This window comes from Scyliorhinus torazame, chromosome 11, assembly GCF_047496885.1.
Source record: "Scyliorhinus torazame isolate Kashiwa2021f chromosome 11, sScyTor2.1, whole genome shotgun sequence".
Lineage (NCBI taxonomy): Eukaryota > Metazoa > Chordata > Chondrichthyes > Carcharhiniformes > Scyliorhinidae > Scyliorhinus > Scyliorhinus torazame.
This window is the reverse complement of record NC_092717.1, coordinates 123,408,144-123,421,422: the sequence shown is the minus strand read 5'-3', so window position 1 is coordinate 123,421,422 and position 13,279 is coordinate 123,408,144. Positions and strand designations below refer to the sequence as shown.

The 13,279-nt window shown below is 42.1% G+C and overlaps 1 protein-coding gene across 1 annotated transcript in view; it reads right to left on the bottom strand.

Moving 5' to 3' along the window:
* nsmaf (neutral sphingomyelinase (N-SMase) activation associated factor) overlaps window positions 1-13,279 on the bottom strand; it is a 131,166-nt gene that overhangs the window by 82,333 nt on the left and 35,554 nt on the right. The window contains exons 11-12 of the mRNA XM_072467725.1: window positions 10,991-11,062; window positions 10,609-10,717 (exon numbers count right to left, since the gene is read on the bottom strand). Coding sequence (XP_072323826.1) covers window positions 10,609-10,717; window positions 10,991-11,062 — 181 coding nt within the window. The remainder of the gene's footprint in view (window positions 1-10,608; window positions 10,718-10,990; window positions 11,063-13,279) is intronic.

Genomic DNA, 13,279 nt, shown 5'->3' with positions numbered 1-13,279 from the left:
CCTACGTCCGGCCCCTCCAGCCCCCCCGGGAGGCCCAGAATCCGCAGATTCTTCCGCCTCGACCGATTCTCCATCTCCTCGAACCGTTCCTGCCATTTCATATGGAGCACCTCGTGAGCCTCCACCTTTACCGCTATGCCCAAGATCTCGTCCTCGTTATCGGAGATCTTTTGTCGGGCCTCGTGACCCCCTGGGCCGTCTGGGTCTCCAGCAGCTTATCAATAGAAGCCTTCATTGGTTCCAGCAGGTCCGCTTTAAGCTCCCTGAAGCAGCGCTGGATAACCTCCTGCTGCTCCTGCGACACGTGGGTTTTTAAACACAAAACAATGTCTATTCCGTGAACTGAACTTAACATCGGAAATAAACATTGGATCTCTTAACACCCCTTACTTCAAAGATAACTCAGAAAATATTGCAACAGTAAATAATTCCTTAAAATGTTCCTTCAAACTTCCAAGAGACTTAACACCTTTAAACAGAATCACATCAGGTTAAAGGCTTTACGATTATGAGTTTAAATCACCCAAATGATCCAGAGATAGTCTTTCATGGCAAAGATCCAGCTCACTGCAAACACAGATGCTCCCAAGCTCTTTTCAAACTGCAAAACTAAACTGCAAAATGGCTGACCTAAAGCCCAGCTCCACCCACTCTCTGACATCACTGAATTCTTAAAGGTACATTGCTTAAATATCCATGTCTTAAAGGTACTCTCACATGACACCTCCCCCCAAGAAAAAAAAAGCAATCAACTTCAAGATGGTTTCATTTTTCACTTTTGCACCATCCACTAAGAAATGCACACAGTAAATATACATTTTCATTTAAAGAAAACAACACACTCAAACAGGCATAATAATATAGTCCATTTTTCTTTGCTCTTCTTCCTCCAACCGAAAACCTTCTCAATTGATCACATTCGTGACAAAGCATCGGCTATCACATTTTCCCATCCTGCCACATGTACTATTTTTAAATGAAATGGCTGTAACAACAAACTCCAACGAAACAGCCTTGCATTGTTATTCTGGAATCGCTCCAAAAACATCAAAGGATTATGATCAGTGGTGTCAGATGAATTGCTGGTCACATAAATGTGAAAATGTTGCAAAGCCAGCACCAAACTCAAAGTCGCCTTCTGAAGCGTCGAATACTTTTTCTGGTGAGAATTCAATTTCTTTGAAAAATAACCAATAGGCCGCTCTAGCCCTTTGTCGTCGTCTTGTAGAAGCACCGCACCTATACCCACATCGCTCGCATCAACAGCCACTTTGAAGGGATTGGTATAATTTGGGATGACTAACACAGGAGCAGTGGTTCACACAGCCTTCAGGACTGGATCTCTGCCTGTTGACACTCCGCTGTCCACTGGAATTTGTTACGCTTCTTGAGCAAGTCCGTCAGTGGAGCGACCACACTGCCAAAATTTGGTACAAATTTCCGGTAAAATCCACTCAGACCAAGAAATCGCATTATTTCCCGTCGTGTCGAGGGTATCGGAAACTCCCCAATAACTTTCATTTTCCCATCCCGTGGGACCAGTTGACCCTGTCCGATTGTATGGCCAAGGAAAGTGACGTGGGCTTTTCCAAATTCACTTTTGGCTAGGTTTATCACCAAACCCGCCTCCTGAAGTCGATCGAATAACTCCCTCAGATGTTTTAAATGTTCTTTCCATGTCTGGCTGAAAACTACCAGATCGTCGATGTATACCGCACAATTGGGTAATCCTGAAACGACTGTATTAGTTAAACGTTGAAATGTTGCTGGGGCATTCCAAATGGCATAACTTTGAATTGGTATATACCATCTGGAATCACAAAAGCTGAAATCCCCTTCGCCCTTTCAGATAAAGGTACTTGCCAGTAACCTTTCAGTAAATCCAACTTGGAAATAAAAGCGGATTGTCCCACTTTCTCAATGCATTCCTCCAAACGTGGGATAGGGTAAGAGTCCGTTCTTGTAATTGTATTCAGTCCACACCCAACCGTTGGGTACCGTCTGGTTTAGGTACCATCACTATGGGTGAGCTCCATTGGCTGAAATCCACTTCAATTATGCCATTCTTCAGCATACTCTCAATCTCTCTGTTAACCTGTGCCAATTTTAAAGGATTAAGTCTACATGGATCTTGTTTGATAGGAACAGCATTTCCAACATCTACATCATGTATAGCCATTTTAGTACTTCCCAATTTATCTCTCCAAACTTGCCCATGTGATATCAATAACTCTTTCAGGTCAGCTTGTTTTTCCTCTGGAAGGTAACTTAACAATTCATCCCAATTTTTAAGAACATCCTCATTTTACAATTTAATTTGAGGTATGTCAAATTCACAGTAATCTGGATTTGGTTTGTCACTTTGAGTTAGAATCATTAAAACCTCCTCCTTTTCCTCTCCTTCCCTTTCAAAGTACCTTTTAAGCATATTTACATGACACATTCGGTGAGTCTTCCTTCTATCTGGTGTTTTTCCCACATAATTCACCTCACTTAATTTCCTTTCAATCTGATACAGTCCACAAAACCTAGCTTTTAAAGGCTCCCCTACTACTGGTAACAACACTAAAACTTTATCCCCACTGGCAAAACTACGAACTTTGGATTTCTTGTCCGCTACCCATTTCATCACATTTTGTGCAACTTTCAAATGTTGTCTAGCCAATTCACCTGCTCTATTTAATCGTTCCCTAAAATTTGACACGTAATCCAATAGTGTAATTTCCGATTTCTCACCCACCAATTTTTCCTTAATCAATTTAAGTGGTCCTCTTACCTCATGATCAAAAACTAGTTCAAAAGGACTAAATTTGGTAGACTCATTAGGTGCATCCCTAATTGCAAACAATACAAATGGGATTCCTTTATCCCAATCTTCTGGATAATCTTGACAATACGCCCTCAACATTGTATTTAATGTCTGATGCCACCTTTCTAACGCTCCCTACGATTCTGGATGGTACGCAGTTGATTTAAATTGTTTTATTCCTAAGCTATCCATAACTTCTTTGAATAACTTTGAAGTAAAATTCGTTCCTTGATCCGATTGAATTTCTGTGGGGAGTCCATATCAAGTAAAGAATTTAAGTAACTCCTCCACAATCCTTTTAGCTGTAATATTACTTACTGGAATGGCCTCTGGAAACCTAGTAGACACATCCATTATAGTCAAAAGATATTGATTCCCACTTTTTGTTTTAGGAAGCGGTCCTACACAATCGATTAGTACTGTTGTTAAAGGTTCCTCAAATGCTGGAATGGGTATCAAGGGCGCTGGTTTTATCATTGCTTGAGGTTTCCCTATCACTTGACATGTGTGACATGATTGACAAAATTTAACTACATCTTGATGTAGTCCAGGCCAATAAAAATGTTTCTGGATTTTAGCTTGAGTTTTCCTTATTCCCAAATGACCTCCCACTGGTACCTCATGTGCAACTCACGACACCTCCTTTCTATACCCTACCGGCAATACTACTTGATGAACTTCTGCCCACTTTTCATCCGCCTGCATATGTACAGGTCTCCATTTTCTCATCAAGACATCATTTTACGGTAATAACACTCTGGTATACTCTCAGATTCCTCTTCCGTATATGCTTTCTGATATATCCGTTTTATTTTTATATCTTTCTGTTGTAACTCCACCAATGTTCCTGAACTAAACATATCCGCTTCATCCTCCACCTGTACTTGTTCTTTTTCAACCAACTGATCAAAAATCGTTTCTGATAATTGCATTTCAACTTCATCTTCACCCTTTGATTTCTCCTCTTGTCTTAACGTCATCCTTCAACCCTTCAGTTGTCTGATTTTCCACTGGCTTATCCACCACAGTAGGCATCACTCCTACCTGCGATCCAGCTATATCATTACCCAAGATAAACTGTATTCCTGGACAAGATAGTTTATCTATTACTCCTACTACCACTTCACCACACTTCACTGGACTTTCCAACCTTGCCTTATATAATGGAACGCTACTCCTCTCACCCTGAATTCCACATATCACCACCTTTTCTGGCAACATTCTTCCCAAACTACATAATCCCTCATCTCTTACCATTAAAGATTGACTAGCCCTGTATCTCTTAAAATTGTGACTTCTTTACCTGCTCCTCCTGATACACATGAGTAAACTTTACCCACACAAGTCAATTCTTTAAAGGCTTCTGGCACCTTCTTAACAATTACTTCTTGAACAGGCTGTACAATCGTTTGCACCTCCTTCGCTTCCCTTGGGCTTTCCTTTACCACTCTAACAAACCCCACTGTCTTATCCTGTTTTACCACATCAGCCTTCCCAGTGCTTTTCTTCAACCACCAACACTGTGACTTTACATGGCTTAGTTTATTACAATGAAAACATCTGAAACTTTTCATTTCTTTTCCACCCTTCTGGATTTCTTTTTTAATCTGAGGTACACTCTCTTTATTGTCTCCCATCAGATCACCTTTACCTTTACCACTTGAGTATTTCTCATGTCCCCAGTTTCTATCCCTCACCGGCTGAAACTGATGTCGGAAACTAATCTTTGATTTATGAACTAATTCATAAGCATCTGCCATTTCCGTTGCTAATCTCGCAGTTTTAACCTTCTGTTCTTCCACATGAGTTCTCACTACATCAGGAATTGAATTTTTAAACTACTCCAAAAGTATAATTTCTCTGAGAGCTTCATACGTTTGGTCTATTTTCAAAGCCCTTATCAACCTATCAAAATTACTCTGTTTGAGCCTTTCAAACTCCATGTATGTTTGACCAAATTCTTTCCTTAAATTTCTAAACCTTTGTCTGTAAGCTTCAGGCACTAGCTCATATGCACTTCAGATGGATTTCTTCACCTCCTCATATGTTCCAGATACCTCCTCCGGTAGTGATGCAAACACTTCACTAGCTCTGCCTACCAGCTTTGTTTGAATCAGTAACACCCACATGGCCTGTGGCCATTTCATTTCTTTAGCTACCTTCACAAATGAAATGAAAAAGGCTTCCACTTCCTTCTCATCAAACCTCGGCAATGCTTGGACATATTTAAATCGATTCCCACCAAGCCTTCGACTATGACGCTCTTTCTCACTATCCTCAAACTGTACGTTTCCCTTTACGTCTGCCAATTTTAATTGATTGTCATGTTTCATGGCCATTTTCTTAAGTTCAAACTCCCTCTCTTTCTCTTTTTCCCTGATCTGTATCTCCCTTTCTTTTTCTTCTGCTAGGGCTATTCTTTCTTTTCTCCTTTCTTCTCCTTTTCTTTTCTCTCTCTTTCTTTCTTTTTCCTCTCTCTCACTCTCATATTCAAGCCGCTTTAATTCTTTCTCATGTTCCATTTGTTTAATTTGCATCTGAATTTTTTTGCCATTTCCAATGAGTCAAACTCTATCTCAGACAACTTTAAATGCTTAACCATCGCCATAATTACCTCATCTTTTCGCATTTTGTTAGGTAATATTAACTGCAATGTTCTTGCCAAATCTAACAGTCTGCTTTTCGTATCTGTCCGTAAAGTACGACGTGTGACATTCTCCACCCCAAAAAACTTCTGAGCCTCTGAAAGAGCCATTCTTCACAACACTCTCCCCACTTGAACTAAAGTACCACACCGGAACAGCAACAATCCTTCACTGTCTTTAAGTTCACAAAAGCCAATGCAATAGATACTTTTATCCCGGACGAGTCCCCAATTGTTATGGGGGAGGCATTTTCAGAACCCCAAAATGTATCATGGAGTTCAACCAACCTATCCCTTTAATGTATTTGTTGCTTTTCCAAGCACACGGCTTGTCCCCTAGGTGTGGGATTACAATTATGGACACGTGGGTTTTGAAACAAAAGCTTTCTATAGGTATGTCAGGAATAAGCGAATGACTAGGGTAAGAGTAGGACCAGTCAAGGACAGGGATGGGTAGTTGTGCGTGGAGTCTGAAGATATAGGAGAGATACTAAATGAATATTCTTCGTCAGTATTCACTCTGGAAAAAGATAATGTTGTGGAGGAGAATGCTGAGACCCAGGCTATTAGAATAGATGGCATTGAGGTACGTAGGGAAGAGGTGTTGGCAATTCTGGACAGGCTGAAAATAGATAAGTCCCCGGGACCTGATGGGATTTATCCTAGGATTCTCTGGGAAGCCAGGAAAGAGATTGCTGGACCTTTGGCTTCAAGTTATTGTGTTGGGTAATTGGTGTCTGTTTCTTCCTATTTGTCAGCAGCACTGTTGTTTGACAAACCAAGTCTGTATGAAGTATTGCTGTGATATGAAAAAGCAGCTAATCTTGCACTGCGAAAGAAACTAACTACAATGCATTTGGGGAATAATATTCCTGAAGTTAGTTAAGAGTTAGAAAATTCCTCTAATTTTAAGCTTGATATGGGATAAAAAGGGAGTTGAATTTCTAATCCTTGATCCAAGAAGTCAAAGGCCAAATACTTGACCATGTTTTTTCCAAATATTGACTGGAAAAGATATAGTTCGAGTACAATAGATGGGTCGTTTTTTGTACAGCGTGTGCAGGAGGGTTTCCTGAAACAATATGTTGACAGGCCAACAAGAGGCGAGGCCACGTTGGATTTGGTTTTGGGTAATGAACCAGGCCAGGTGTTGGATTTGGAGGTAGGAGAGCACTTTGGGGACAGTGACCACAATTCGGTGACGTTTACGTTAATGATGGAAAGGGATAAGTATACACCGCAGGGCAAGAGTTATAGCTGGGGGAAGGGCAATTATGATGCCATTAGACGTGACTTGGGGGGGATAAGGTGGAGAAGTAGGCTGCAAGTGTTGGGCACACTGGATAAGTGGGGCTTGTTCAAGGATCAGCTACTGCGTGTTCTTGATAAGTATGTACCGGTCAGGCAGGGAGGAAGGTGTCGAGCGAGGGAACCGTGGTTTACCAAGGAAGTGGAATCTCTTGTTAAGAGGAAGAAGGAGGCCTATGTGAAGATGAGGTGTGAAGTTTCAGTTGGGGCGATGGATAGTTACAAGGTAGCGAGGAAGGATCTAAAGAGAGAGCTAAGATGAGCAAGGAGGGGACATGAGAAGTATTTGGCAGGAAGGATCAAGGAAAACCCAAAAGCTTTCTATAGGTATGTCAGGAATAAGCGAATGACTAGGGAAAGAGTAGGACCAGTCAAGGACAGGGATGGGAAATTGTGTGTGGAGTCTGAAGAGATAGGCGAGAGACTAAATGAATATTCTTCGTCAGTATTCACTCAGGAAAAAGATAATGTCATGGAGGAGAATGCTGAGCCCCAGGCTAATAGAATAGATGGCATTGAGGTACGTAGGGAAGAGGTGTTGGCAATTCTGGACAGGCTTAAAATAGATAAGTCCCCGGGACCTGATGGGATTCATCCTAGGATTCTCTGGGAGGCCAGGGAAGAGATTGCTGGGCCTTTGGCTTTGATTTTTATGTCATCATTGGCTACAGGAATAGTGCCAGAGGACTGGAGGACAGCAAATGTGGTCCCTTTGTTCAAAAAGGGGAGCAGAGACAACCCCGACAACTATAGACCAGTGAGCCTCACGTCTGTAGTGGGTAAAGTCTTGGAGGGGATTATAAGAGACAAGATTTACAATCATCTAGATAGGAATAATATGATCAGGGATAGTCAGCATGGCTTTGTGAAGGGTAGGTCATGCCTCACAAACCTTATCGAGTTCTTTGAGAAGGTGACTGAACAGGTAGACGAGGGTAGAGCAGTTGATGTGGTGTATATGGATTTCAGCAAAGCGTTTGATAAGGTTCCCCACGGTAGGCTATTGCAGAAAATACGGAGGCTGGGGATTGAGGGAGATTTAGAGATGTGGATCAGAAATTGGCTAGCTGAAAGAGGACAGAGGGTGGTGGTTGATGGGAAATGTTCAGAATGGAGTTTAGTTACAAGTGGCGTACCAAAAGGATCTGTTCTGGGGCCGTTGCTGTTTGTCATTTCTATCAATGACCTAGAGGAGGGCGCAGAAGGGTGGGTGAGTAAATTTGCAGACGATACTAAAGTCGGTGGTGTTGTCAACAGTGTGGAAGGATGTAGCAGGTTACAGAGGGATATAGATAAGCTGCAGAGCTGGGCTGAGAGGTGGCAAATGGAGTTTAATGTAGAGAAGTGTGAGGTGATTCACTTTGGAAGGAATAACAGGAATGCGGAATATTTGGCTAATGGTAAAGTTCTTGGAAGTGTGGATGAGCAGAGGGATCTAGGTGTCCATGTACATAGATCCCTGAAAGTTGCCACCCAGGTTGATAGGGTTGTGAAGAAGGCCTATGGAGTGTTGGCCTTTATTGGTAGAGGGATTGAGTTCCGGAGTCGGGAGGTCATGTTGCAGCTGTACAGAACTCTGGTACGGCCGCATTTGGAGTATTGCGTACAGTTCTGGTCACCGCATTATAGGAAGGACGTGGAGGCTTTGGAGCGGGTGCAGAGGAGATTTACCAGGATGTTGCCTGGTATGGAGGGAAAATCTTATGAGGAAAGGCTGATGGACTTGAGGTTGTTTTCGTTGGAGAGAAGAAGGTTAAGAGGAGACTTAATAGAGGCACACAAAATGATCAGGGGGTTAGATAGGGTGGACAGTGAGAGCCTTCTCCCGCGGATCGAAATGGCTGGCACGAGGGGCATAGCTTTAAACTGAGGGGTAATAGATATAGGACAGAGGTCAGAGGTAGGTTCTTTACGCAAAGAGTAGTGAGGCCGTGGAATGCCCTACCTGCAACAGTAGTGAACTCGCCAACATTGAGGGCATTTAAAAGTTTATTGGATAAACATATGGATGATAATGGCATAGTGTAGGTTAGATGGCTTTTGTTTCGGTGCAACATCGTGGGCCGAAGGGCCTGTACTGCGCTGTATCGTTCTATGTTCTATGAAACACAAAACAATGTTTCTTCCATGAACTCAACTTAACATCTTAAATAAACATTGGATCTCTTAACACCCCTTACATCAAAGATAACTCAGAAAGTATTGCAACAGTAAATAATTCCTTAACATGTTCCTTCAAACTTCCAAGAGACTTAACACCTTTAAACAGAATCACATGAGGTTAAAGGCTTTACTGTTATGAGTTTAAATCACCCAAAGGATCCAGAGATAGTCTTTCATGGCAGAGATCCAGCTCACCGCAAACACAGACACTCCCAAGCACTTTTCAAACTGCAAAACTAAACTGCAAAATGGCTGACTTAAAGCCCAGCTCCACCCACTCTCTGACATCACTGTTTTCTTAAAGGTACATTGCTTAAACATCCATGTCTTAAAGGTACTCTCACATGACACTGCCAACGTCTCCCCCCAATGTTGGTAAAATTGAGGCAGGCACGTAGGCGCCAGTAAAGGTGCATATGGCATGAGGCCCAATTTCATGGCCAGCCTGATTGCCAACCCACCCCCGAGGTCCGTAAAGTCCAGGCATATTGTGCGAAATTAGCCCCCAAAATAGTTTGCAATTATACGGCATCTTTTACCACAACAGAGGAAGGGTGATGTAGATAGGAACAGACAACAGTAGGGAGAGTAGATAATTAAGAGGTTAAATCAAACCAAAACAACTGAATTCATGCATTTCCATCTTCTCTATAACTCCATTCTGAGACGGGAGAAACAGAAGCACAAAAACTTTTAACTGTGACATGCTTTCTTCTGTTGACAAAGGATTTAATTGTTTTGGCATTTCCACTGAGATTACAAATTAGCGGAACAGGGAACCCCAGCTCTTACCATTTTCACAGTTCAATTCAACCATACTAATGCGGCTTGGGTAAAACTACAAAAATTGACAAACTGAGCAACAAGGTGTAATTTTATGAGGCTGAACGACAGCTAAAAATATTTAAACTGTTTGAGGATACTTTCAGGACACTCCACAAGAAAGTATGACACCAAATTAATGTTAAGACATGGGGCATGGTCAAAATTGTAAATAAAGCTAATTTTTATTGCTCTTGCAATGCTTTAAAGTTATGCAAATTCACATCTAATAGACTATAAAATACACTGTAGAGAAGAGAGGTCATCACTCAGTCCTTTAAAATATATTGCTGATAAGAACTTGGTTAAACAATGACTGAAACAAAAAGTTAAGTTTGATGACAATAATATTGAGAATAGGGGAGCTAAATCTTTATTTATTAACCCAGAGTGTTTCAGCAATCATTATCATGCATAAATTCAATTTATTTGTACTGTAGGATTTCACAAATCCCCGATTAACCCTGAACATTGCACCCACAAAATAAACAGATGGCAAAAAAGGACAGCATGGTGACTCACAATGTTTTTTTAATGAAAAGATTTTACTTTTGAAAAAGAATGTCAAAATATATATTCAGTGTGTAAGAGGCTGGCATTGGTTTAATGAATTAACTTGTAATCTGTCAAAATAATCCTTAGACATATCAACAAGTAAAAGAGCATCCTGTAGCACTTTCACCAGACCAAAGCAAACAAGTTTGAGTTCCAAGGTTTACTAACACTTCCCTCAGTTCAAAAGGATAGTCGTTTTCAAGCAGAATTGGGCAAAGAGGATGGGTTATTTTTTTTCTCCTAGAATTGACATTTGATGTTCAATAATTAAATAGAAAATCAGTTCAAATAGATGTGAATAACTAACCTAAAAAAGTTGCAATATAGTAGTAGAGTTCATCACGATCTTTGGAGTTGTAAAATTTCAAGTAGATATCAGAACAAAGATCATCTTCTGTGCAAAACACCTCAAGTCCCTAAAGGAAGAAACAAAGGAGTGAGCAAAAAGGTGTTACAACTCCGCGAGAACCTATGACAACACACACTGTAAATTACCAAAGTTCTATGGTGAAATTAAGGTGAACACCTCACTTTAAAAACAGTCATCTTATTGTACGATGGATGATATTGGAAAATATATAACACTGAACAAAGATTAAGTGTTTTGAAAGTATTTTAATATTTCAATTATGTACATCATTTGTAAATTGTTCCAAAATGGACACAAATTAATGTCATTAGCTACTCACCAAAGGTTTTAATCCATGCCGCCTTTTGTAAATGCGTCTTACCTCGTGCAACTTTACTTGTACAACTGTCTCCTAAAAAACATAACATTGTTATTTTATATGCATCAATTATTTGGGAATATTATAAAATAAGACATTACACAGCTTTTAAAAGATAGATGACAGGAACATGCAGCACAGACATTATCCATTTGGCCCAATCAGTCCATGCAGCTTTTATCCTCCACTTTCCTCCCGTCTTTCCCTCTCTTCACTATTAGCATAATTTTGAGTCCCTTCCCCCTCATAAGCAATCCCCTTAAATGTACCTGTAATATTTGCTTCAACCACTGATGTGATAAGAGTTCTGCATTCTTATCACTTTCTGGGTACAAAAGGTTCTTGTGAATTCCCTATTGGATTCCTTGCTATCCCCCATTGATGGCCTCTGGTTATGCACTGCCTCACAAGTGGAAACATGGTGTCTACTCTGTCTAAACATTGAATACGTTTAAATACCTCCATTCAGTCTTCACTTTTCCTGAGACCCAGCCTGTTCATCCTTTTTTTTTTTTGATAGGTTTAACCTTGCATTTCTGGTATCGTCGCTTTGAATATTTTTATGCACCCTCTCCAGTGCATCTGTATCCTTCTTAATGTGGTGACCTGAGCTGTGCACAGTATTGTAAGTGTGAGGTAAAAAAATTCTATACAAGTTTTTAAAAAATATATATTTTTATTCTTTTTCACATTTTCTCCCGAATTTACACCCACCAACAATAAACAATAATAAGCAACAGATATGTCAATCCCCATAACAATAACAACAATCCCATCCTCCCACCAACCCCCTCAGCCCACATGTTTACATAAACAAATGACAAAAAGGAATCCGGGATTACCCATAGTCACCCTTAATATACACAGCCCCCCTCGCCCCAACCCTCCCATCCATTCCCCCCCCAACTCGATGTTATCCAGTTCTTGAAAGTGCATAATGAATAATGCCCAAGGACACCTCCGTCCTTCCCCTCAGTTCAAACTTAACCTGTTCACGGGTCAAGTATTCCAACAGGTCCTCCTGCCACGCCAGGGCACAGGGTGGAGAGGCTGCTCTCCACCCCAGCAGGATCTGCCTTCGGGCGATCAATGAGGCGAAGGTTACGATATCTGCCTCTGCACCCGTTTCCAATCCTGGCTGGTCCGACACCCCGAATATGGCCTCCTGGGGACCCGGGTCCAGTTTCACATGCACCACCTTGGAAATTACCCTAAAAACCTCCTTCCAATACTCCTCTAGCTTTGGACAGGACCAAAACATATGAACGTGATTAGCGGGGCTCACACACATCTTCTACTCCTTCAAAGAATCGGCTCATCCTCGCCCTCGTGAGGTGCGCTCTTGTATACCACCTTCAGCTGTATCAGCCCCAACCTCGCACATGAGGTGGAGGCATTTACTCTCCGGAGCACCTCACACCAGACCCCCTTTGGCAGGAAAATCGGTAGGCATTGAAAAATAAACAGAAATCGCGGCAATATATTCATTTTAACTGCCTGTACCCGACCCGCCAATGACAGAGGGAGACCATCTCACCTTGCCAGATCAGCTTTCACTCTCCCCACCAAACTAGTGATGTTGTACCTGCGAAGCCTCCCCCACTCCCGGGCAATCTGCACCCCCAGATACCTAAAATGAGTCCCTGCCCTACGGAATGGCAGCCCCCCCCCACCCCCGGCCGAGACACCACAAAATACTCACTCTTGTCCAGGTTCAGCTTGTACCCCGAGAAAGACCCAAATACTCGCAGTTGCTCCAATATTCCTTCTATCGACGCACTCGGTTCCGAGACATACAGCAGCAAGTCGTCAGCATACAAGGACACCCTGTGCTCTATCCTACCCCCCCCCTTCCATGCTCCTGAACTTCTTAATGCGATGGCCAACGGCTCAATCGCAAATGCAAACTGCAGGGAGGCAGAGGCCATCCCTGCCTCGTCCCACGGTGGAGAGAAAAGTATCTCGAGCTGATGTTGTTTGTGCGGACACTCGCCTTCGGCTTCTTATAATAGCTTTACCCAGTTCACAAATCTTGGTCCAATCCCAAACCGTTCCAGAACTGCCATCAGTATTCTACCCGGTCAAACGTCTTCTCGGCGTCCAATGCCACAACCACCTCTGTTTCCTTCCCTTCCTCCGGTGCCATAACGACGTTCAAAACCCTCCTAATGTTCGAAAAAAGCTGCCTCCCTCTCACGAACCCAGTCTGATCCTCCCCTATCACCTTCGGGAGGCACTCCTCCAGCCTAC